The sequence below is a fragment of the Malaclemys terrapin genome, chromosome 10, assembly GCF_027887155.1.
Source record: "Malaclemys terrapin pileata isolate rMalTer1 chromosome 10, rMalTer1.hap1, whole genome shotgun sequence".
Classification (NCBI taxonomy): Eukaryota; Metazoa; Chordata; order Testudines; family Emydidae; genus Malaclemys; species Malaclemys terrapin.
The window spans coordinates 305,564-332,242 of NC_071514.1; the positions used below are offsets into that span (position 1 = coordinate 305,564).

A 26,679-nucleotide genomic window follows, 5' to 3' on the forward strand; every position below is an offset into this window, starting at 1 on the left:
CACCTGTATAAGACAAAGCCCCAAATACTGTCACTGTCCCTATAAAATCAGGACATCTGGTTAATATTCCAGTCGTGTGAATTATCCCATAAAGTCTCTGATAACAATTATATTACAATTGTGATTATTCATTAGTATTTCTAGTTCTTCCTGTTTATTATTTATACTGTTTATTCAATGCATAGACATCTAAGACGTTCATCAATATTCCCTTCCATATTCCCTTGTCTTGCCTTTGTTCCTGCTATCATTGCCTATGTTCTCCTGGGATTGTGACTCTTCTCCCAGGTATCCATGTTCTGGACTTACTTGTGGGCTTTTGTGTTCTGCCCCCATCAAACCTATTTTAAAGCCTGCCTCACTTGGTTAGCCAGCCTGTATACAAAGATACCCTGGCACTTCTTTGATAGGTGGACCCCGTTTCTGCTCAGCAGTCCTTCTCAGAACAGAATCCCGTGGTGGAGGAAGCTGCAGCCCTCCTGGTAACACCATCCACGTATTCACCTGCAGAACGTGTCTGTCCCTGCCCAGACCCCTACCCTTGATCAGAAGGTTTGAGGAGATCTTCACCTGAACCCCCAAATCCTTCTCCCTCACTCCCAGCACCCTGTAGTCACTTCTGATCTGCTCAGGATCATACTTCGCAGTATCATTAGTGCCCACGTGGATGAATCTTAGAACCACAGGTCTAGAAGGGACCGCAAGAATCATCTAGTCTAACCCCCAGTCAAGATACAGGATTTGTTGAGTCTAAACCACCCAAGACAGATGGCTATTCAGCCTCTTTTTGAAAACCTCCAACGAAGGAGCTTCCACGACTTCTCTAGGCAGTTTGTTCTGTTCTCACCGTTAGGAAGTTTTTCCTGAGATTTAATCTAAAACTGCTATAGTTTGAACCCATTGCCTTTTGTCCTGCCTGTGGGAAGAGAAAAAACAGGTTTTTCTCCATTGTGTTTATGGCAGCCTTTCAGGTATTTGAAGACCACTATCATGTCCCGCCCTTAATCTCCTCTTTTCCAAATTAAAGATACCCAGGTCTTTCAGCCTTTGCTCATATGGCCTGCATTCCATCCCTTTGGTCATCTTTGTCACTCGCCTCTGGATCTTTTCCAGTTTCTCTACATCATTTCTATACATCGGTGACCATAACTGGACACAGTACTCCAGCTGAGGCCTAACCAGCATCAAGTAGAGCGGTATTATCATTTCCTGTGACTTGCATACTAGGTCTATGTTAATGCAACCCAAAATTGCATTTGCTTTTTTTGCAACAGCATTGTATTGCGGACTCATGTCAAGGTTGTGATCCACCACAACTCCCAGATCCTTCTCAGCAGTGCTGCTGCCAAACCAGTTGTCCCCCATTCTGTATTTGTGCATTTGTTTTTTCTTCCCTAAGTGTAGCACCTTATATTTGTCTTTGTTGAATTTCATTTTGTCGTCTATAACCCAGTTCTCCAATTTTATCAAGATCCCTCTGAATTTTAGCTCTATCCTCCAAAGTCCTCTCCAGTTGGATTGCTTCCTTAACCTTGTAGGTCTCCATATACATATTTTCAATGAGTTTCTGATGTGCATGGATGCTCTTGAGCTTGGCCACCTCCTCCTGTGGCTCTTCCATCTACTGCCTGAGAGATTCTACCACTAGGCACCTGCCACACTGCATGCTCTGGCCAGCCTGGCTTTCTATGATGGGGAAATAAAGGTCACAGCCTCTGCAAATCCACACCAAGACTTGGGTAGAGGCATCCATGGTCAGGTTCTCTGTCTGAACACAAAAAGAACAGGAGTACTTGTGGCACCTTAAATCTACCTCAAAGTTACTCTTTTCTTCCCAACAAGAAAAGAAACTCAACATGAAAATGCAAAGAGACTACTATGAAAGCAATAGAGAGAGGCCTGGAGATATGATTGCTCTCTATAAATACATCAGAGGGATAAATACCAGGGAGGAAGAGGGAGTTATTTAAGTTAAGCATCAAGGTGGACACAAGAACAAATGGCTATAAATTGACCATCAACAATATTAAGCTCGAAATTAGATGAAGGTTTCTAACCATCAGAGGAGGCAAATTCTGGAACAGCCTTCCAAGGGTAGCAGTGGGGGTAAAAATCCTAACTGGCTTCAAGACTGAGCTTGATAAGTTTATGGAGAGGATGGTATGATGGGATTGCCTACGATGGCATGTGGCCCATCGGCAACTGCCAGTAGCAAAAATCCCCAAAGGCTGGAGATGGGACACTGGATGGGGAGGGCTCTGAGTTATTACAGAGAATTCTTTCCCAGGTATCTGCCTGGTGGATCTTGCCCACAAGCTCAAGGTCTAACTGATTGCCATATTTGGGGTCGGGAAGGAATTTTCCCCCACGTCAGATTGGCTGAGACCCTGGGGTTTTTCACCTTCTCTAGCATGGGTCACTTGCAGGTTTAAACTAGTGTAAATGGTGAATTCTCTGTAACTTGAAGTCTTTAAATCATCATTTGAGGACTTCAGTAACTCAGCCAGAGGTTAGGGGTTTATTTCAGGTGTGGGTGAGGTTCTCCTGCATACTGCAGGTCAAAGGTCAGACTAGGTGATCATGATGGTCCCTTCTGACATTAAAGTCTATGAGACTCCCACAGGAGTCCCCTCCCTTCCGTGCTTAATTTTTTCACTAGGAACAAAAGCACTAAGTCTTAAAAATCCTTGAGCATTTGCCAGTGTGAGAGTGTTGTGTGTTTTCAAGGTTGTGTGGCAACAGAATCCCAGAATAATAGAGTGAGGAAGTGGTTAGGAAAGAAGGAAATGGGAACCCACAGAAGTTACCTTAGTGTTGAGGATGGTATCAGCAGAACCAAGAAGAGAAAAAAATGCACGTTATGCAAATAGTATCAAGTCCTGGAGCAGCTCTACACTTAGATACCACTGCAACACAATATGCCCCTTAGATAGCATGGGATTAGCCCTACTGGGGAAGCTTTGAGAATTACACAAACCTGTTCCTCTGCATTACAAACACACATTACAGAGAGACAGCAGAACTACTACATTAAATCACTTACCACTGGATAGACAGGGGGATTGCTCAGTTGCCCTCTCCTCTTCCTGCTCCAGATTACTTGTTTTAAATGGTTTTTCAGGCATATCCGCTGCCTTCTCCAAGGTCATCAGAAGTGGCTGCTGGCTCTCCTGCGGTGTTGCTGGCACTTCATCCCCTCTCTCTAAAGGAGCTGGAGGTGGCTGCTCATCCTTCTGAACTTGCTTCAATTCCAGGTCACCTTCAGCTTGACTCCTGTTTCCTTGACTGCCTGGACACTTTTTGGCACATGATGCTAATCCTGGGGCAACATCCACCTTTACCTGGGGCCATGAGCTTTCCTGCTGTTGCAATGACTCTCCCACAAAAGGCTGAGGGGGAACTTCACTGAGCTTTGGCACATCTTCTGGAGCAGCCTTCAGGGACAGATCCTTCATGCTTTTAACTTCAGTGACCACATTAAAATCTTTAGATGTTTCTTTTTTCCTGGTCTCTAGATCCATCTGTACCAACCCATGGCTCAGGTCACATAGTTTTTCTGAGTTTTTGCCAAAAGCCTCACTGGATTCCACTTCCATCACTTCCTGGCCTTCATGTTCCTGCGTTTCCCTTAGAAGAATCAGCCCCTGGGACAGAGTTAGAGGGTCAAAGGATCCCTCTTCATTTAGCTGCTTCTCTTCTGCCTGCCTTTCTCCTCCTTGTTCCTCACATAGAGTCCTAGGGACTGCTTCAAACTCAGACGCCTCTCCTGATAACTCTTCCTTGATCTCAGTCAATGCTTCTTGACCCAGAGTGTGTGATGAAGTCTCAGACTGAACAGACAGAGTTGCAGCTGTCTGGCTTCCAGAATCACATGTGAGATCAATGCAAGCCATCTGTGCTACAGACCCTTCTGCTGCTACACCTTCAGCAACAGGACAAATGGTAGGTTCTCCTGTAGCCCACACAGCCTCTCTTTTCAGCTTTTCACAGTTCTCACTGAGCGGGGCTTGGCTGTCCTCACTCAGCCTTAGTTGCATGCTGTAACTTTCTGTGGAATAGGGTTTCAGCTCTGAAGCTTGCAGTGTAGAATCCATCTCAGTCTGTGTGTTTTCACTGTCTTGGTTGGTTTTCAGAGAGCTTGTGTTGCCTTCTGTCCTAATGGGCTGACTGCATTCACTTGCAGAGAGTACTAGCTTACAGGACAATTCAGGATCTCCTGTGAGGATCTTTGGCAGAGCCTCTGTGGTTTCAGAGACATCTGCTGGCAAACATGAACCCGGTAAAACTCCACCCTTCTCTTCTCCACTAGGCTTCTCCTCCAGACTCGGAGTTGAAATAAAAATATCCTAAAAAGGATAAAAAGAGAAGAAAAATTAAGAACTCTATAGTTCACATTCTTCTAGCCAGCCTACATGCTTGGCATCTGATCCATCTATTAGGCACCCAAACAGCACACAAGCAGCCCCATCTCCTAGTAAGGGACCTGGGTTCAGGGCCACAGAAAATTCATCCAGAAACTCAAGTTTTAAGGGGACTATTTTCCACTTCTCTGAGCAATAACTGCCCTCCTGCTGGGAAGGCACGTAACCATCATTCATCATCATCATCATCTCAAAAGAAATGAGTGTGTAGTCAGAGGTGCGATCATTGATACCTCTTTGATCTCACATGACCCCACCCCAGCATAAACACAGGGAAGGAAGAAAGGTGGTATGTTGCCAGCTGGGTGCTAGGAAGCTATGCTCTATTAAGTTTTTCTACGGCACAAACCAGCCACAATATCAGAGCACCAAAGTCACCTTTTCCTCAGGAAGAGAGGTTATTAACTGGTGTGTCCTGGTTAAATTCTCCCAATAGAACCTTAACCCCCCCACCCCCACCATCACTTGCTCTTAGGTGGATGAAAATAAGTCTTGTCATAAAGAAGCCCCAGATGAGTCCACAATTCAAAAAGGGTAGCTCACTTCCTGTAGCAAAAGATGCAAGACCAAAATGACATTAGACAGGAAATTCTTAAAGGAAAACTGCAATGATTAGTTATAGCCCTTAAAAGACTATGTTTTAAATGCAGTACTACAAAATATCAGTGCTTCACTCTCCATAATAAAGACAGGTCTCTCACAGCCCCCATTTTACTGACATATCCCAGCAGAAGACTAGCCCAAGGATGTAGTTTGAGACATAGGATATGCAAATCAGAATCAGAAAGAGACTTCCAAAGACATTGTAAAGAGAATGTCACGTGTTTCCTAGGACAGACTAAAAAAAGAGGCACAAGAATAAATCAGATAAGAGTCTCTTAAATCACATTGCAGTTTTCTTATAAGAATACAGTGGTACATGGTGGGTGTAACAGAATACCATAGAATAACTAGTGGGGATCAGGAAGATCTCTACGCCAACTAAGCAGGAGAACCCCACACCTCAGGGTACAGGGAATGAGCCAGAAACCAATCCCCTACAATCAACCATGTACCAAAACTTAAGGGAACATGGTACAGGAAGAAACTGAGGGGAGAAATTCCACTTCAATACCCACATGGGAAAACTCTGGTTGTGATGGTATAGGGAAGGATCCAGGAACAAAGGCTGGGGCGCTCTGGGATACAGGAGTTGAAACCTGTGGTAGTACATGCGGTCCTGGTGGGAGAGGTGGATTGCCAATCTCTACTGGCTCATCTCCTCTCTGCTTCTCCTGTAGAAGGTCTCCTCCTTCTGCTGGAGCAGATATATCCATCTGCTCATCTGATTTGAAAGAGGGAAATTAAAAAGTTAATTATAGCTGCAAGCAACACCTTAAAATTAAGATTGCCTAACATATTCCATTAAAAGATCCTGTTTTTAGTTGCTGATAGCTTTGCAAAACTAACCGTTTGGGTTGACATTTTTCATGAGGCATCTGCCTCAAGCTGAATTATTTTGGGAAGAATCAACAAAAATGGTTCAGCCATTTCCTAGGACCAGGCTAGGAAACAATATGTTTTGCCCATGTAAAAAAAATTCATGCAACCATTTTGTTAGAGAAATTCTAGCACATCTCTGTTTTGAATAAGGGACTTGAGATTTGCCAGAGGGTTTGACCTGGTGTCAGGGATGTCCCTGCGAAAATAAACCTAAATGTACCCATGTTATAACCCGGGGGGGGGGGGGGGAAGACACGACACACGACAGGGACACAATCTGTTTGCACATGCTCAGTAAAGGTTTGTAGAGTCTGGCAGCATTATTCTCCCACACTGAGCATGCTCCATCCCCACCCAGCTCCTAAATGTCAACTGAACCATGCATGCACCATACCACGGAGCAACTGAGCACATTCCATTTCAGGGCTGTGCAGGATTTTTCCTGCAATGGTTCCTCCCAGTGACTGGGGTCTGCTATGGCACTGGGCACCAAAACAGGGCAGGGGGGAAAAGTGTCTTCAGTGTTCTCTCGAATTTCAAGCCAAAAGGCACCGTTATGACCATCTACTCTGACCTCTGGTATAACACAGGCCAGAGAATTGCACCCAGTGATTCTTGCATCCAGCCCGTAACTTCTGGTTGGGCAGCAGCAGATCTTTTAGAAAAGAGACAGCCAATCTTGATCTAAAGACTCCAAGTGCAGGAGAACCCACCACAGCTCTGGGGAAATTGTTCCAAGGGTTAATTACAGTACAAATAGAAAAAAAATCTGAATTTATCTAGCTTCAGTTTCCAGCCACAGGATTTTAAGATCTATTGTAGGTCTTTTATGGTCCCCATTATCAGAACATCCAAGCACCTAAAAGTTTTAATGTAATTATTCTCCCACACAGCTGTTGTGCAGTAAGGAAATGTTATCCCCATGTCACATATGGAGAACTGAGGTAGAGAGACACTAAGGGTAAAATTTTCAAAGATCTCCAAGTGCCATTTTCAAAAGGACTTAGAAGTCTAAATCTTACTGAGTCAACAGGCTTTAGGCTCCTACATGCCTGCGCCATTTTCAAAAGTGACAGACTTTTTTTTTTTTTTTTTTTAATTTTACCCAAGATGACTTGCTCAGAGCAGAGAATAAACCCAGATCCCCCAAGTCCTAGGCTAGCACCATGACTGTTAGATCATCCTTCTTTTCAGTGTCTTCTATTAGCATCCAGGCAGCACTGAGGAAAAAAGCAGGAAGCAATGAAAAAACTTGGAGAGGGGGCAAAGAAACAGGGATAGATAGATCCAACCGTTAGAGAACATTTCCTTCCAGGGCCTGGAAATGAACCCAGGATTCCAGAGTCAAGACATTCTTCTGCTGTCAAACAAATAGCCATGAACTCACCAGCAAAACACGTGTTCTCCCCCTGCCAGTGGATTATCTACATAGAGGATAACAGCCTACTGCTGTTACCAGTTAGTTATTCAGTTAGCTCAAGTTGTAGAGATCTGTGTTGTGGAACTAAAGGTCCCAACATTGCTGACAACCTATAAGGGGATCAATATTTATCTATATGATTGAATTTGTGCATTTTTCAGTTGTCTGGCTTTAACACCCCCCCCCCCCTTGGGAAATTGCATTAAAAATGTTTAGGGCCCTACCAAATTCACAGCCATGAAAAACACATCACGGACCATGAAATCTGGTCTTTTACCCTATACTATACAGATTTCACGGGAGGAGACCAGTGTTTATCAAATTGGGGGTCTGGACCCAAAAGGGAGTTGCAGGGGGAGGGTCACAAGGTTATTTGGGGGCAGGAAGGGTGTATTGGCACACTTACTTCTGCACTGACTTCAGAGCTGGGCAGCCAGAGAGTGGCAGCTGTTGGCCGGGCGCCCAGCTATGAAGGCAGTGCCCCACCAGCAGCAGCGCAGAAATAAGGGTGGCAATACCACATCATGCCACCCACCCTTACTTCTGCGCTACTGCTGATGGCAGCTCTGGCTCCAGAGCTAGGCTACCGACCAGCAGCCGCTGCTTTCCAGCTGCTCAGCTCTGAGGGCAGCGCTGCCAGCAGCAGTGGCAGCGCAGAAGTAAGGATAGCAGTACCGTAACCTCCCCTACAATAACCTTGTGACACACAACTCCTTTTTGGGTCAGGACCCCTTCAATTACAACACTGTGAAATTTCAGATTTAAATAGCTGAACTCATAAAATTTATGATTTTTAAAACCCAAGGACCATGAAATTGACCAAAATGGACTGTGGATTTGGTAGGGCCCTAAAAAAAATCTTAAAAGAACACTAAGGTAGCAAAGTCATGTACTTAGAAGTTAGGAAGTGTAACTAAGTTTAAGGTTGCAAAGGCAACCTTAAACTTACTTACACTTCCTAACTTCTAAGTACATGACTTTGCAACCTTAATTCAGCCCCCTTCTGTGGATCCATGATGATAATACAGACTTTAAATCACATATTTTTCCATAGGACCCGTCTTCTTCAGTGCACAGGCAGGATGCTGCTTAGGGAATGAAAGAGGGTTGTGTAACAAATGAGGATGTTTTCTGTAGGATCCCTGCTTCTTTGGAAGGTGAACAAAGGGGACTGCAGGAAGAACAAAGAGTGTCTCATGGTATGATGGCATATACAAACCATACACTGGGCAACAAGGGGTTCAGGAGCTGCTCTGAGCTCAGCACAGACTGGAGAAGAAGTTAAAAGGAGCAGAACAGCTCGCCTGTGGGCAGGCCAGGGGAGAGGACCTACACCTTGCAGCTCCTGAGGGAAGGCAGGATATCTCCCATGCACAGCTGCGTGAAGGTTCCTCCCCGAGGGAAGAGAGGACCTACTTTTCATAAACTCTGACAGGGAGGCATTTCCCTCTCTCACATACTAACCCAGTTTGTGTGTATTGATTCTGTGTTTTGTTTATAGACTGCCCCTGACGGGGAGAGACTTAGAACTGAACTGGCCAGAGGTCCAAGGCATGACAGGAAGCAGCTGATGCCCCAAAAAGGAGAAAGCTGCCATGCCCGGACACAAGGAGGTGCCATGCAGTGAGCTGACCCCCTTCACGCTTTCCTGTACAGACTGTGAACTGTGGACAGAGGGATGATAGGAAGTGGCCCAGGGAAGGCAGCCTTAAGGCACTCCTGGGCATCAGACCTTTTTATTGCCCTTACAGAGCCCTGGGCTAGAGTGGGAAGGCCCAGCTCCCCTACCAAAAACCCCTCTGCAGATCAATGGGCCTAAACCCCTGATTACTAGGCAATGCTCCCCACGTATGAAGACCACCACAAATGGTTAAGGCATTTGAATGTCATCCTAGAGAACTGGATTCTACTTCTGCCTTTTCCACAAAGCTCCTATGAGATGCTGAGCAAATCACTTAAATCAATCCTTTCACCAGTGGTCACTAGTAGTGTGGTTCTAATTTTCTGGGAGCCTAGCTTGAGACACCTGGGGCCACATTTGCGGAAATGCTGAGCTTTTCAACTGTAAGTGAAGTCCAAGGGATTCTGTGCTTTGAACATGAAAGTTGCTAAAAAATGCTAAGTACTATTTTAAAAAATAAAAACAAAACAAAAAAAAATCAAGCTTTAGGCATCTCAAGTTGGGCACTCAGAATTAGTGAACACTTGATAACTTTGGCTTTAATGTCACTTTCTTGGTTCTTCATCTGTAAAATAGGGATAATACCACCTGACCTTGCATGGGTGCAGGTAAGAGAATCATCTGAAAATAATGTCTGAAGCCCTCAGATGCCACAATGAATACACCATAGCAACAGGGTTTGGATAGTATATGTTTTAATAAGGCCTGGAGTCACATTTTGAACAAGGATAAGAAAAATATCGAACAGTTACCCATTCATTGAGCACTGTCCTTTCCGTGTACTGAATGAGGCAGGGGTCCTGTGGAAACCAGTAGTATGTGATTATAAAATTGAAGACGGTATTATAATGCACAAGGGGTCTGAATTAAGGTATAGTGATTCTTTAATTTAGGTGTCGGCTCCCCACCCCTCCAATGCAATATATTTATACATAAGAGAAGAGGGATTCCTGCTGCCCTGCAGTACCTATCCTGTAACATGAATGCCTTGCCTCCAAGGGAGCACAACGGCAACTGACCCTCAGCATCCAATGTTCAGTGCATCCCCACCTTACCAAGAGAAGAGGGAAACTAGCTGATGATGCCATACTCTTCATGTGCTATCTACCTTCTCCCAAAGGTACAGGGAGAGACACTGTGGGAATGGCCAATCGCATGTGCACTTAAGAAATCAATCAAGTTTGAAGACTCTGGGGGGAAGGGCTGTGCAGGAGGAGAAGGAGAGGCGCTTGTTACTCAGATTGCAATATGGAAATGATTCTAAGCGATGTTTAAAGGAAGCTACACACACAGGCTGGAGGAGTACGTATAGGGAAAAGCCAAAACCAGATCAGTATTCACAGAAGTTTTACCTTTTGTTTCTTCCTGTTCTGTGGGACTGCTGGGGATGATAAGAGGATGGGATCCAAAGGCACCAGGAGAAGGAGTAATTAGGCCTGAAGAATAACTGCAGAGAGAAAAAAAATAAAGTCAAGTCACAGGTCAGTTAATGCTTTAGTTATTTCTCTTACTCCACAAGAGTAGCTCCAGCTTTTAAGAACAGGAGCCTGGTTCACCAGCTAAGACAACCAAGCCAATGAGCTTAAATCCCTCAAATTACTGTAAAGGGGTAAAAAGAAGAACAGGAGTACTTGTGGCACCTTAGAGACTAACAAATTTATTAGAGCATAAGCTTTCGTGGACTACAGCCCACTTCTTCGGATGCATCCGAAGAAGTGGGCTGTAGTCCACGAAAGCTTATGCTCTAATAAATTTGTTAGTCTCTAAGGTGCCACAAGTACTCCTGTTCTTCTTTTTGCGGATACAGACTAACACGGCTGTTACTCTGAAACTTGTAAAGGGGTACAGGCAGGGGACCCGCAGCTCAGCTTCCATGTAGCAACAGTCTACAGATCACAACATGAAGTCCAAAAGCAGGGAGACTCCTACTTATTCAGACTGCAGTTAAAATAACTTGACGACAGATGTGGAAACAAGCATTGTACTGACATATAGAAACAAAAACAAACTGTCAAGAATGGAGGAGACATCTAATTTAGTATCTTGTCTCAGATAACTTCTAATATTGGATACTTCTGAGGAAAGTGCAAGGAACTCTGGGGTAGAAAGTTATGCAATAACTTCCTCTCTGGGCAGGTTTCTTCCTGAGTGCAGGAAGTTAATGGTTGACTTATGCTCTGTAGCATGTTCCCTAATTTATTATCTCAGGTCCTTATATGCTCCCCATTATCAAAGTACCTGAAAGCCTCACAATGTTTAATGAATTTACCCTCACAGTACCCCACAGCCGTAGGGAAATGCTGTTACTCCGTTGTACAGATGGGGAACAGACAGACAGGCTAAGTGAGATGCAAGTGAGGTTCTTACCCACGAAAGCTTATGCTCCCAATACTTCTGTTAGTCTCAAAGGTGCCACAGGACCCTCTGTTGCTTTTCACAGATTAGTTATACATTGTACAAAACTTTCCTCTCAGCAGCTTTAAACTGCTATCTTTGAGTTTAACTATATCCGCGTGTTTTTTCTATTATGAGAAGAGATAAATGGGAATCATTCATACCATTTATTGTTTTGTATCCTTCTAACACATGAGGATGGAGTACCAGTTCTGAACTGTGATAGTGGTGTGCAGGGGAAAGAAAAAAGCCATATTGGAGATAGCCAGGGATGGAATTTGAAGAGAGGAACTCCAGACAGCAGCTGTAAGCAGTCTGTTCAATTAATTTAGACATGAAGGGGAGAAAAGAGATGGGCCAGTAGTTCTGCAGAACTACATGGGGGTCAATGGTGGGGAGGTTTGTTTGTTTTAAAGGTGGGAGAGACTAAAGCATGCTTGTACAGTAGAAAGAGGAGAGAGACAGGTTAATAAGGACAAAGGGTGCAGAGAAGAATGGATGAAAGGGAGATTGGGACCTGGGTGGGGTTACGAGGGTAGGCTGAAGGGTTAGAGACCACCACCAGAGGATGAAAAGCTCTTGTTTCAGTGATGGGGCAATGGGGAAAGTGGTGGGGAGGAAGGGAAGGCTGAGAAGTCTAATTTTGGCAGTTTTGTCGGGGCGGGGGTGGGGGGGGGGGGGGGGAGAGAATCAGTAAGCTCCAGTGTAGAGAGTGAAGTGGGGCTGGGGAAGGTTTGAGAAAGGAGTCAAAGGTGGTGAACCAGTGAATGGGACTGCACACACAGGAATCTGAGTGGAGAAGCAGAGGGCTTGGCTAGGATGGTAGCATAACTGAAGGAGGAGAGACAGAACTGTAGTGGAGAAAGTGAGCATGGTCACAGAACTACTGCCAGATGTTCTGCTATGCGAATGTGGCAGTGGAGGATGCAGATGATGGGGAAGAGCTAGGGTGGGCCTTCTGATGGGAGAGAGGGGCAAAGGAGTCAAGGGTGGAGGGGAGTGTAGAATGCAGAGAATCGACAACCATGTCATGGGAAGAGACAACAAGGAGGAGCAGTGTTAGAGGAGAAGTCACTAACACTGATGGTCTGGAAGTCTCAGAAACATAAGATGGTGGGCGGCAGGCAAGAGGCAGATATCCTATCTTCAGAGAGGCCAGGTGATTGACAGAGTGGGGGACTCAGTGATGAAGAGATTAGTGCTTGGTGAAGATGTGAATGGCTATCCTAGGGAATGGGAGGATTGATCCAGGTTCGTAGGTCAAAAGAAGTGATCTGTTCTTTTACCAGAAGAGTTAGCTTTGTATCATCAGAGAACTTTGTCTGACCACAGTCAACTTTAGTACCAGTCAACTTCCCCCAATTTCTCCTAATTTAAACAATACACCTCCACCCTAGCCACAGAAAATTAACAAGGTGTTTCTGCATCAGAAGTATGGCTCCTCTGAATAAAATGGAGCCATTTCCTTTTGTGTAGGCTCTCCTTTCCCCAAATAGTTCCTCACTGCCTAACAAGTTTTAAACCCTCTTCTTTACATCACCATCTTCTCAGCCATAGGTGGACACTCTGAAGTATCAACGTTCAGTCAGCTTTGCACTGAAGTTTATTTCAGAGATAGCTAGCAAGGAGATCCTGAAGTGTGCATGGAGCCGGGGACACCTTCCCCAAAAAAGCTATTGGGAGTTCAGGAGAACTGATACAAGGTAAAAATAATTAGCTTAAATTTTTAGTTATCGCTTTGGAGGCCAAGACTGAACAGATTTTACAACTCCTCTACAGCCTGCAACTTGGCATAACCTGAATAGAACCAAAAGGCAAAAGGAGTATAATTCTCACACAAGCAGCACGAAGTCCCCACTCATCTAACAGAAAACCCGGTAAGGTCCCCTATTCTCCTTGAGGAAGGCTGAAAGGTTACTAATGAGCCCAGTGTCTTCCCCCCAACGGAAACCCGCGTGAAAAGCCAGAATTATACCTTATTAGCTATTAAGCTTCCAAGACTTCAGTTTGCAGAAAACCACATTACAATTTAATCCATGTTGGAAGATTTAACCCCACCTGCTCTGCTGGGCTGTTTGTCTCAGTGACTCATCCCATGCAGGACAAGTGCATATTAGAGGTGTTGATTGTGTGTTGTGGGGTTGTGTTTTGTTTTTTGCTTACGTGGAAAGACTCTCCTGACCAAGGGACCCCTGCCCAGAGAGATGCAGGAGGTGAAGAGTGCCAGCAGGGGTGCATGCCACGGAACCTCCCACTTCCACCCTGGTTATGGTACAGTCACTCTCTGAAGCTATTTGGAGCAAGAGGAAACAGACTGGATTATTATAAAGCAAGTTATAATAAAATAATAATACTAATATATGGAGATATACTTATCTCATTGAACTGGAAGGGACCCCAAAGGGTCATTGAGTCCACCCCCTGCCTTCACTAGCAGGACCAAGTACTGATTTTGCCCCAGATCCTTAAGTGGCCCCCTCAAGGATTGAACTCACAACCCTAGGTTTAGCAGGCCAATGCTCAAACCACTGAGCTATCCCTCCGCCCCTCACTTCTGTAAAGTTACCTCCCAGTTTGACAAAGACCAATATTCTCAGTGAGACAAAAAGGGATTTTGGAATCACAGGTCCAAGGCACATGAAATGCAAGTGTCATATGGCTAAGAGGTAAAAGGCTCGTTACTGGCTGGCAAAAGTGGCCTGCTCTCATATACTGGATTATAAATGTTTACATTAAAGAACGTAGGAAAAAATTCTCAATGGTTCCAATACCAGTTCAGCCAAATCAATGCTAGAACTGGTGGGAGCACTAGTGTAGACAAGGCTCCGGCAACAACAAAGAAGAAAAAACTTACTGCTTTTACCCTTTTCATTAGGGTAAGTAGATTTTACAACCAGAAGGTTTAACAATGTTTTAGCAGTTTAATGTTTAAAAATCACACCTTTTAGTTAAACCAGTGCAATTTTGTTTTGACCAGGCCTTTAAACCATGATCAAGTCACCTTTTTAACCTTCTTTTTAATAAGCCAAGTAGAATGTCTTAAGTCTCTCATGGTAAGTCATGTTTTACAGACCTCAATTCATTTTTGTGACTCTTTTCTGAAATCCCTCCAATTCTTCAATATCCCTTTGTCGTGTGGATACAAGAAGGGGACACAATATTCCAGTATGGGCTCACCAGTGCTATATATATATGACAACCTCCCTATTCCTCCTCTATATACCCTTGTTCATACAGCCAAGTATTGCTAAACTTACTGAAAAGCAAGTCTAACTGAAATATGGTTAAAATGATTCTGGTTGCTGGAGCCTTTACACTAGCACTTGTACCAATTAGAATACCAGTTCAGCTGAACTAATAGGAATTTGGGGGATAAGTTTCCCCAACATGGACAAGGCTTAAAATATGTGCCCATACTTTTTCTGGTGTCACATAAAAGGATTAGCAGTTTTACTGCCATGCCTTTTTTGGGGGGGAAAGAGGGGAGTGCAGGGAAAAGGGAGGAATGCTCAAACAACCCATTCTAATGGCATTATTATGATTCACTTCAGAACAACGAGAGAACATTTGAACGCTCCTCACACAGGAGAAGGCTGTGTTTTGCTTTCCAAAGTACTTTCACAGGAACAGAAACATTAGTTTAATCAAACACACTCAAAGCATTCTGCCAACTGTAACCTGCTTCCCTGTAAGTTGCTGTCAAAGGGCACATCTGCGCAGTAATATCCCTTAAAAAGTCCACACAGTCGAGATATTTAAACATTTCGCCATCTGGGATCCAGTTTAAATCCTGCATAAAGTCTTTCAAAACATAAGTAAAACCTACGAAGTCTTTATCCCAATTTCAGCTAGGTCCGCCCCTCCTCTGAGGATCTGTTATCTTATTACAGTTCAATATTTTTGTCCCAAATCCAAGCTGGACATAGCCCTTCCCACTGAGGAAGTGTCTTCTTGCTTTCCCAGCACCTCTTGCCTAGAGTTTGACCTTCTCCACCAGACTTCCCCTCTGATGACTTCCCCCTGCTGACTCAGGACCTCACAGGAGCTCTCTTACTCCTACAGTGTCTACAGGCAGCTGCAGATAACCACCCTTATAAGCCCCAGCTGCCTTCCCTCAAGTCCAGTGGGGGCAGCATATAATCAGTCCAGTTGCGCTGGACCCCACTTCCTTTTAAAGGGGCCAGTCACCCTGTGACAGATGCATAGCCCCCAGCTAAAAAACAGAACAGTGACTGCTCCCTTGGGATGGATACTTTGGCATTAGTTGGTCTGTTTTTACCTGTTGTGTGGCTCTGGGAAAACATATCTTCCTGAGTTGACAAAATCTCTGACTCCTGCAGACAAGGATCAGGTCTCTTCTCAGCAGGCAACTCACTTTCAAGCGTGTTGCAGACAGACATTTGTATCCTGCTGATCTCTTTGTGTTGTTGTGGAATTCTGGGAGAGCTAGACATAACCTCTGACCTGGGAAATTCAATTTATAGTAGCATTGCAGAACTATCATGAATATTTACCAGCCCCGGTACAAAAATCTAGTCACTTGTCCTCACCACAATGATAGCAGGAACAAATACAACATTTTTACCCATGTCAAAATACACCTGCCCAGTGTTAATATGGGGTGGGAGTAAGTAGAATTTAAAGCGGAGTTAAACACTTTATAATAAAAAGTAAACTCAAGGTTCGGATTTCAGCTCATTACATAAGTTGCAAAAACAGGTTTTAAATAGAATTTTAAAACATTACTTATTAGGGCTGTCGATTAATTGCAGTTAACTCATGCGATTAACTCAAAAAAATTAATCGCGATTAATCACAGTTTTAATCGCACTATTAAACAATAGAATACCAATTGAAATTTATTAAATATTTTGGATGTTTTTCTACATTTTCAAAAACATTGATATCAATTACAACACAGAATACAAAGTGTACACCACCGTTACACTACACCAATACAAAATGGCCACCATTCCAGGGGACATGCTTCCATGCTGATGACACTTGTTAAAAAAATTGTGACTGAACTCCTTGGGGGAGAGTCTCCTGCTCTGTGTTTTAGCTGCATTCTGCCATATATTTCATGTTATAGCAGTCTCGGATGATGACTCACCATGTTGTTCGTTTTAAGAACACTTTCACTGCAGATTTGACAAACGCAAAGAAGGAGGTACCAATGTGAGATTTCTAAAGACAGCTACAGCACTTGACCCAAGATTTAAGAATCTGAAGTGCCTTCCAAAATCTGAGAGGGACAGGCTGTGGAGCATGCTTTCAAAAAAGTCTTAAAAGAGCAACACTCCGGTGCAGAAACTACAGAACCTGAATCACCAAAAAAGAAAATCAACCTTCTGCTGGTGACATCTGATTCAGATGATAAAAATGAACATGCATCCGTCTGCACTGCTTTGGACTGTTATCGAACAGAACCAGTCATCAGCATGGATGCATGTCCTCTGGAATGGTGGCTGAAGCATGAAGGGACATAAGAATCTTAAGTACATCTTGTTCAGCCAGTTGCACAGACAAACAAGTAGTAGGACTGAGTGGACTTGTAGGCGCTAAAGTTTTACATTGCACTCAAAAACAAAACAGTTATGTAACAACACAAAAAAATCTATATTTGTAAGTTGTGCTTTCACAATAAAGAGATTGCACTACAGTACTTGTATTAGGTGAATTGAAAAATACTATTTATTTTATTTTTACAGTGCAAATATTAATAAAAATATAAAGTGAGCACCGTACACTTTGTATTCTGTTTGTAATTGAAATCAATATATTTAGAAAAAGTGGAAAACATCCAAAAATATTTATATAAATGGTATTCTATTATTGTTTAATCAATTCATTTATTAATCTTTTTAATCGAGCGATTAGTTTTTTTAATTACTTGACAGCCCTATTACTTATTGAACAGGAAGCCGCTATCATGAAAATTGGACAATGCAAGTGGAACCTAAAGAATATGCTTTGCCAGTTAACAGTGAAATTGGAGAGTTTCACCGTTGCAAGTTTTATAATTAAGAGTTATTAATAAAAACAACTTTTTTGGTTAAACAAAATTATAAAACTTTCAACAGTGAAACTCTCCAATACCCAACAGAGTATCATTAACAAACACCCGAGAGACCACAGCCCATTCCCTGAAAACAGGGACAGTGACATGGGTTTCAAAATGTCCTTTAATAAATATGTTGCTTTCTAAAGTTAAAAATGAGACACTAGTATTTTCTTCTAGCCTATTGCATTGCCACATAAAAAAATAAAAATAGAAGTCATATGACCATTTCCACCCCACCCCCCTCCCAGCCAGGAAAGGATGGGAGCTCTCCTCAGCCCCCATTACTGGGGCATTCAGCAACTTATACTGCCTGAGAACTTCCTACAGTGTGACAGGGCACTGAGCAGGAACTGCTGAGCCAGCCCTCTGTCACTCCATCTGTCATCTCCCTTAATTGGAGCTGGTTAGACCACCTAGCCCTAATTGGGGAAGCAGAGATAGCTGCTGCCTAATTAGGGTGGGGCTGTATAAAAGCCTGGGGGGGGGAAAACGACAGGAAGAAAGGGAAAAGGCAGGTAGTGGAAGCAGGGAGGTAGCTCTCCCCTCCTTTCTGCCTGCAGACAATAAAGGGCTACTTAGAGGGTGAAAAGATGGTAAGAGCACAGCCTGTAAATAAATTGCATGGGTGGTTATTGAACACAGGGTCTCTTAGTCTTTATTAGCCCAACAGGGGCAGGAGCCAACAGGGCCCTGCAGCACTTTGTTACAAGCAGTAATACTTGTTGTTTTCTCAGCTTTCCTCCTTCTGCATGCCCCCACCCAAGGTGCCTACAGAGAGGGCAGTTGTTTTACCTTCCAGACTTCTCTTGCTGGCACGGTACACCAGTGTAACTTTCTCCAGTGGACAGAGCTTCACTCCTAACTATGTGCAGCTCTAGCAGGAGATACAGAAAACATTTGTTACTCAATTTAAATAATCTGTGCTAACAAGTATCAATGAGTGTGCTTGGCACTTCATATTACACAGATCCCAACACAACCCTGTCATAAATTTACAATCTAATCTAGAAGGTCCATTGATAGAGAAAGCAAGAAAGGGATTGTGAGGTCTGTAGCAAAAAATAGATTCAGTGTCAGATTTTCTGGATTGTTAGAAGCTAGCTAAGAAAAGAGGTGCCCCTAGAAAGAGACAGATGTTGACACTTGGGCAACAACACAACAGTGAAGGAACAAGCCCAAAGGAAACAGGAAGGCAGAATTCCCCTTCTCAAGCTTTGGGTAGCTTTAATATCCTTCCTACTCTTGCACTTCCTATCAGAGGAAACATGCCACCTACAACTCAAAAGGATGCAGAGAGAAATTTACCATCTAAGGAAAAGGTCTCTATGAACAAGACCATTTACATACCCTCATTAGGGTCATTCCTCATGGGATTAGAACAGGTAGGGACAGTGCCTGCTGGCTGAAGCTGGTGCCCTCTGCCCTCTTCACTCAATGTTGAGTCTCCCTCGAAGTCCTGGCTTTGTGAGAGTTCCAGAGCTCCAAAACCCAATTGCGATGTGCCAGAATCTAGCACCAAACATCCATAAAGAAAAAAATAATTTATGTACAAATTGCCATTAGAATTGACCCTCATTGCACACTGAAACAAAATAGTTAGCTAGCTCACAGACACCTTCCCAGAGAGAGGACCCATTAAAGTGCCTACTATAACTCTGAGCTACTAAACACTGAGACAGAAAAACTCAGCTGCTCTCAGTAGTCTACAAAAGCTGCACAGCCCCTCTTTAATAATTAAAATAAACGAATAATATAATAGGTACTGTGATGTTGTGCAGTCTATATGGTTCTATAAAAATATGACAAGTGAATATAATGTAACTAGGATATGCTTCATGCAAAAGGTCTCTTGTAAGGTATCATTACAAAGCTTATAATCTACTGTGTGATCATCCTATTTGTATAAATGTACCACTCTTGTATCTAAAACTAGGAATATGAAATATAACTCTGAGGGCCTATTGTAATTATGCAAAGTGTGGACCATTAATGGTGGTTTGGAATCTTGATGACTCCAATTAACCAGGACCATTGTCTGCAGATGGCTGTGTTTTACCTGTGAGTCTTGCTCAACGTGTGTGCTGGCAAGTAATTTGGGGCAAGTAATTCAGACTCTGGGTCTTTGTTGCAGCAGACGGGAGTGTCTGTCTCAGCAAGACAGGGGGCTGGAGTCCTGAGCTGGCAGTGAAAACAGGGATAGAAGTAGTCTTAGCACATCAGGTGGCAGCTCCCAAGGGGGTTTCTGTGATCCAACCCGTCACAGGTTGAATGATTGACATTAAAAAGCCCTCATTTGCCAACAAGTTAACAAACAACGGCATCAGGTAATGTACTGTATCCCAGGAAATAATTATGGTAATTCAGCCTCCAAGTGTAGCACTTATGGGTAAATGCTAACATTTAATGACAGCCATCACATTAAGTATCCTTTATTGCTAGCATAACAAACTTTTAGAAAAACCCAACTATATTCTAATGATCTGGCTACTTCCATGCCCCCCTAAGCCTCTTCCTGTCCTGAAGACCTTAGCCAGTGCAAGGATAAGAACTACTCCACTGACATTTGAGAGGGTGTATGGGTGGGTAGAAAACTCATGGTTTTCAAACACAGGGCACACGATCAGTATTGATTTCTAAAGCCCCCAAAGTATTTGGGGATGAGCTCTCTAAGCAAATGGTTGATTTTTTAACAGTTGCTTCATATTATCTTAATCTGATGGGAAACAGTGAACCTGCTGAAGGGGAAAATTATATAAATGCACACACATGCTAATGGAGCTCCAAGCAGATTTTAATGCTCTGAGGAAGTCACTGAAGAGTCTAGAGCAGAATTACCTTCAGCACCCGGCAAGTGGGTAGTGCAGTGTGAGGCATCTTCACCTGCTTCCTCAGCAGCAGCTGCTACTATCCCAGGAACCCTGCAGTGGAGAGAAGAGATGATCTGGACAGTTAGAAATATAGCACACTGGGGGCTTTTTCAGGCTGTTTTCTTAAGTTTATTTTTGTTCACACATGGGTCCCTCAGCATCTAAAAAAAAAAAAGAAATCGCTGTCCCCTGAATTCAGGGCTGTTCCTCAGTACATCTGAACCATCCCAGAGGATCTCTCAGAGTTCCAGGAAATGTGCTAAATTTCACAAATAGGATTTTCTGCTGCATTCTGAATTGATTCGCTATTGTACTGTTACACATCAGTTAACCCCAGCGGCACTGGCGTTCCAGCCTATGCCACCACATAAGGGGGAAGGTCACTAAAATAATCCCTCTAAGACAAACAGAAATGGAGATGGGGGTGGAGGCAAGGGCAAGGAATATTCTATCCACCTGTTGTTCTTGGTAGGCTGAGGCAATCGATCAATAACTTGGCTGAGTGAACCAGTCGTGTCCAGATGGGTAGAACTGTCCGTGGACTCTGAAAACATAATAGACCATTAGAATGGAAGAGAGGCAAACTTCTGGCTATAGGGACGGACATTGAGGAGCGAGGAAGTCAGCAGCGCTCTGACAATAACAGCTCACTGTTATACTTGCTTAGCCCACTCACCCCTTCCATGGTCACATGCCTTGATACTCAGCTCTTCATAATGATTCCCAAAGCCCTGGTACCATCCTCTCCAAAGCCAGCAACCCCCAAATGTCATCAACACAAGCATTGCTCTAAAATTCATTCTCCTGCAACCGGAGAATGTTAACTTCTCAGAGATAAATAAAAGGTAAAAGTTACTTGTACTCCCTCACCTGTGAGCGGCTTTTCCTCATGGCCTCTGTCTTCTCCTCCTCCACCAGCAGCCAGTTTGCTACCCTGAGGACTGGTCATTATCTCCTGTAAAACACATGTACCTGATTTCTGCATCTCCCGTTCTTCATTAGACACCTGGAGAGAATTCAGCCTAAATTGAGCTTACTTCTCCCACACAGCCCAAGCAAACTACATATCAACACACATCTACATAGAAACTTGTATTTCACTTCCTGCCTACCTCCCTCAAAGGAACTTTCACTCACCAGTACTGGGCTCTGGCAGTTGGGAAGAGGTAGGGCTAGCAGCCTGAGGCAGCCATGAGCAGTGTCCTCTATCACTGCACTCTCTGGCTGGGAGTCCTCAACTATCAAGCAGGGAGTGTCCTGCTGAGAGAAGCCTAAATCTAGCTGGCTCTGGCTGGGGTCCATCCACTGCCCTAAAGAGAGAAGACAAAGGGGTCAATGCAGCTAGAACTTGCTGCAGGTACTGTGGAAGTTATTCTGATTCCCTCTGGTGCCTAGGCAGATACAGGAGATGGATACTAACACCCAAACTAGAGCTTCGAGCTCTCACATCCCTCCTCGGGTAGCACCGGTGGCCAATCCCCCCGCATCATACTCCCTGCACGCATGACATCTCCCCCGTCCCCTCTGACGGCTCCCACCTCCCCTCGGGGACTGCACGGTTAGGAGGGACTAGAGCCCCGGGAACAACCGGGCCCCGGGTTTGGGCCCGCACACGGCTGTCCCTCACGAGCGGCCCGGCTCACACGCCCACTCCCGGAGGGAGACCGGAGAGCCAGGGGGACCGATCAGGACGGGTAATAAGGCCCTGTATCAAACAAAGCCCCTAACAGCGGGGCGGCCCCAGGAACCAGGGCACGTCTGAGCGCCCCGCCCCCCAAGGAGGGCCGCGTTTGGCTGGGCCCCGCCGCTTGCCTGCTTCCCGCGGCTGCTCATGCTTCAGCCTCGCTGATGGGCGCCGCTGCCGCAGCACGTCCCGCCCCACGCACGGCTGCGTGGTTACCACAACAACGCAGAGCTTCCTCCCCGCCCCCTCCGGCTCCAGAGGCAGAGACTGACCCAGGCCGGCCGGAGCTGGGGGCGGGCACAGTCACAGGCCCGGGCCGGCTGCCGAGGAAGAGAGGCGAGGCCGCCCGCGGTGCGCGCTCCCAGGGAGCGGCTTGGCCCTGCCTCCCGCAAGCCCCGGGCCAGGTGTCGTACAGGAAACTGCTCCCTGTAGCAATGGGCGACTTGGAGTGTACTGAGCATGCGCACACGAACTGAGCATGCTCAGTAACATCTGCTGAAGCCACTGCCCTTCCCCCTGCCCTTGTTCGCGGTAAGAGTCTGCGGCCCAAAGGGGACACATCCGAGGTGGGGGGTGGCCAGGATCTGAGCAGGGGATGAAAACTGACTGAGGGGGTCAAGCAGCTAGAAGCAGAGATGGAGTTAAGCCCAGGGGTGAGGTGCTGCCAGAGGGTAGCGCTCTGGCTGAGGGTAAAACCCCCGCACAAGGGGGCAAGGGGGTAACAATTACCCTGGTTGTGATGACACAAAAAGCGTCCTCTCAGAATTCCCTACTGTGGGTGCACTGAGCATGCACATCCCTTGGCCCACGCCGCTTCCCGCTGCCCCCATTGGCCCAGGACGGCGAACCGCGGCCAGTGGGGGCCGCGATCAGCCAAACCTGTCCCGTCAGCAGGTAAATAAACTGGCCCGGCCCGCTAGGGTGCTTACCCTGGCGAGTCACGTGCCGAACGTTACCGACCCCTGGTCTACAGGACCTTAGTGTAAAATTTGCTTTAAAAATATTTCATTAGTGAGCTGGTGAATAGGGTGACCAGATGTCCCGATTTTATAGGGACAGTCCCAATATTTGGGGCTTTGTCTTATATAGGCACCTATTACCCCCCACCACTGTCCCAATTTTTCACACTTGCTGTCTGGTCACCTTATTGGTGAAGCTTATAAAATCACATCTCTAAAAAATCCTTGCATAGATTTTTAGATGCACAATCATCTTTAGCCTTAAATGCTTGGATCTTCAGACATATGGTTTTTTAAATAAATTCTTCAAAAGACCCCCCTTATCTAAAATACACATTTTAATTACTATAGTAAAAAAACTTTTACTTCCAAAGTCTTCCTGTCCTTTCTGTCCATCCATTTCTCTCTTCACCCCCTCTGCCCTCCCCCCCACCCCCAATTGAAAGAAGCAACAGCCCTTTGCTTCCAGATAGCTGGACAAAGAGTTTCCCTTTCTTTACTTCTGACTATCTGATGAACTAGTTTTAAGCAAATTCAGTACCTTAGTACGATATAAAATCCTTTGTTATGCCTAAAATCTTTGGAAACATATTTTTTAAAGTTGGTGAAATTTCATAAACATGTGTATTGTTATGGAGATATCACACAGTAAATTAGTGTTCCCTTTTTTTAAAAGCAATGAACATTGTTATGAACACACTAAACCTTTTGTGACTGATTAATTTAAAATAAAGTCTGTTTCAGTGAGTTAAATATGTAGTAATCTGGAATGATAACTTTATGAAGGCTTAAGAGTACATTTAAAATATAAAATCAGCTTAGAAATACTGATTAAGAAAATGTAAAACAGAGAAGAGCTGCATCATGTATTCCATAATATTTAATGTTGTATTCAGCAAGACAGCTGACTCACCCTTACTACAAAGTTTTTGCAAATAAATGTCTGACAAACTTCAGGGCATATCAAAAAACCTGTGACTGATATTTTTTATTCCCAAGTTTAGTGCTTTTAATTAGGTACCTTCTGCATGTCCATTCTGCGTGAGGGAGAAGGTACAGGGGTTTCTGCGGGGAACTGTGACTCTCCGCCACCATGAGGCGGGCCGGGCGCCTTATTATTCTTTCTGCCTTGTCCCTCTGACCCCGCCCTCGCCGGGCTGCAAGCTCAGGCTGCCGTCGGGCATAGAGGCACCAGTTTAATATTGCTGCATAGGTCCCCATAAATCCTAAGGACGGCCCTGGGGGCGCCAAAAAGCGGTGCCCTGGCTCGGTAGGGAGGAGCCGCCTTCCGGAGGCACCGGAGAGCCAGAGCGTCAGCGGTGAGCCCTAGCCATGGAGGAGCCGGTGTGGCACAGGATGGCAGGAGCCCTGCAAAGGCAGCGGCGCCGCTAGCGGGGAGCAGCCGCACCCCCCACCCCTCCTGCCTAGGCTGCAGCCTGGCGCCTCCCCCCCAGGGGGAGGGAGGCTCCTGCAGGCTGCAGCAGATGCATGCGGGCAGAGGCCCCCGTGCGCCCCCCAGCTCCCTCCTTCCCACGCTCAGGCTCTGCGGCTCCCAGGCATGTGAGTCTTTGCCTTAATGATACTCTGACACAATACTTTCCAGATCTGTTCAATGCTGTGGAACCGCCAGTATTCCCTTTTATCAATTCTGAAAAGCAACAGATTTAATTTCACTGAGTGCCCTCTTTTTCTGCTATTGTGGGAAGGAGATGAATTAGACCACTTAAGTTCTCAAAGGGTTAAGTGTTCATAGGCCTTGTGCTAACCCTCTGCACAGGGGCAAATTTTCCCTAGTAAAATTTTTATGCAACGCTGTAGTGTTGTCTACACTATGCAAATTACTCACTGATGATGACAGGTGCCAACAATGGGTTCTGAACACTGTTCAACTGCAAGGCCCTGTCTATATTACTAGATCATGTTAGCAAAATATTCAGCACTACCAAGTTCAGCCACATCAGTGGGAGCTCTAGTGTAAATACAACTCCAGTGGCTTCCAGCATTTTCACTGCTGTGTCAGTTAAAGCACAATTTAGCACAATTAATTGACTTGGTGCTAAAAATGCCAAAAGCACTGAAAATTAATCTGCCAAGAGTCCCAAGTCTAGGTAAGGAAAAAAAGTAGTCAGCATCATTTCTGGTAGTGTAGTTAAAACTTTAACCTTGGTCTCTCTTTGTTATTTGTATTCCCATAGTACCTAGGAGCCCTAGTAATGGATTATTGTGCCAGGTATCAGGTGCCTGCCACAATTTTTCCTTTCTACACCTGCAGTTGAACTAGTGTTGAACAGTTTAAGTGTTCTCATTGCAGACATTAATAGTCAATAATGGATAATTTTCATAGTCCAGGCAAAGCTTATGAGTATGACCTCTCCAGGAGCTTGTACAAGACGAGATTGTGGTGGTGTCCAGCCAAATAGCACCAGATTATGATATTTCTGAAAAAAACAAAGCTCAGGAATTTCACTGGAAAATGGTGGGGTATGGGGGAGCTGTCAGGAGAATGCTAGAGCTCCATCATTAAACACTCAAGTAAGCAACCTTAACTCTGCCATTACTATAGAGCAGTCTAATTACATGATCATAACTATTTCTCAAATACTCTTTTTCCTATATGCTTGTAAGGTGCATCTTGTGTGGTGTGTAGTAAGTAAAGCAAGAGCCCTTCCATCATTCACTGTGCAAATAGTTAGGTGTGTTTCATGACTGACTGATAGTAGCAATTTTCCAGTGCTGCTACTGGCCTCCCCTGCTTCACTGCATCAGATTGCTGTGTCTTGTCCTTATTTTCAAGGCCCTGCAGGACTGTGTTCCTCCTCACTCAGGCAGCCTCACTTGTTATGATGTCACTTCACCTTGTCAGTAATGCCAGTCTAGATGCCCTTTTTACCCATATTTTTCCACACTTCCCTCTATGCTTGGAGTGCCCTCCTTGAGCTGAACCACAACCCTTTCCTGAAGACCCAATTCTTCTATTGGAGAAATTTCTGTCTAAAATTTCCATTTTTAATTTCAATGTTATTTACTACAGAAACCATGAACTAAGTATCCATATGATCTTATAAACTCTCCCTCCTGTCTGATTTGTTACATCCTATATCCCTCATGTATTGTTTCTGAGTTTTGTTTTAAGCTCTTTGGAGGCAACAATCAAAGTTTATCTGCATCAGGATATGCTCAGCACTCTTTAAGGTATTGTAAAACAACAATAATATGCACGTAAGGGTGTAGGAAAGTATTTGATATGTTCTGTCTGAGAACCAGTACATGAGTATGTAATTAAAGACATTGTAATAATTTATATGTGAAGGGGGCAGAGTTAAAGGTTCACCTTAAGCACTCATATTTAGTGAATCTGAAAGTTAACTGAACCTTAAAGTTGGATTAACAATCTTTTGTATTTAATCTAATATTTCATTTTTCTAAAAAGTTAACTTTCTAGTTTTTTCTCTTATAAAGAAAGAGGTTTTATTTCTTCACTATAGAAGTTAATGAGCTGCTGCCCTAAGATTCAGCTTAAAGCCTGTCTCCAGCCAAACAATACTCAGCCCTCCCTGTTCCTATTTGTCTCCAAGGGACCACTGTCCATACTGTATAGTGATAACATTTCAAATTAAAAAAAAAAAAAAAAAACACTCAGCAGAAGACAATGCACAAAACACTGGTCAATATATCACCGTCAGTCTATAAAGTGACTTCTCTGGAAA

The 26,679-nt window shown here is 44.4% G+C and overlaps 1 protein-coding gene across 4 annotated transcripts in view; it reads right to left on the reverse strand.

The window, feature by feature from the left end:
- Positions 1-22,354, reverse strand: part of TP53BP1 (tumor protein p53 binding protein 1) — a 68,461-nt gene extending 46,107 nt beyond the window's left edge. The window contains exons 1-12 of one of the 4 annotated variants that reach the window (XM_054040989.1): positions 22,286-22,354; positions 21,467-21,639; positions 21,200-21,335; positions 20,786-20,873; positions 20,298-20,380; positions 18,810-18,971; positions 18,255-18,336; positions 15,678-15,862; positions 13,562-13,688; positions 10,357-10,451; positions 5,540-5,745; positions 3,044-4,346 (exon numbers count right to left, since the gene is read on the reverse strand). In XM_054040989.1, the coding sequence (XP_053896964.1) occupies positions 3,044-4,346; positions 5,540-5,745; positions 10,357-10,451; positions 13,562-13,688; positions 15,678-15,862; positions 18,255-18,336; positions 18,810-18,971; positions 20,298-20,380; positions 20,786-20,873; positions 21,200-21,335; positions 21,467-21,631 (2,632 nt within the window). In that variant the 5' untranslated portion in view covers positions 21,632-21,639; positions 22,286-22,354. Of the gene's footprint in view, positions 1-3,043; positions 4,347-5,539; positions 5,746-10,356; positions 10,452-13,561; positions 13,689-15,677; positions 15,863-18,254; positions 18,337-18,809; positions 18,972-19,518; positions 19,605-20,297; positions 20,381-20,785; positions 20,874-21,199; positions 21,336-21,466; positions 21,640-22,141; positions 22,239-22,285 lie in introns of those variants that run through there. The other 3 variants (XM_054040992.1, XM_054040991.1, XM_054040993.1) reach the window with 3 other exon arrangements.
- Positions 22,355-26,679: the final 4,325 nt, after the last annotated feature.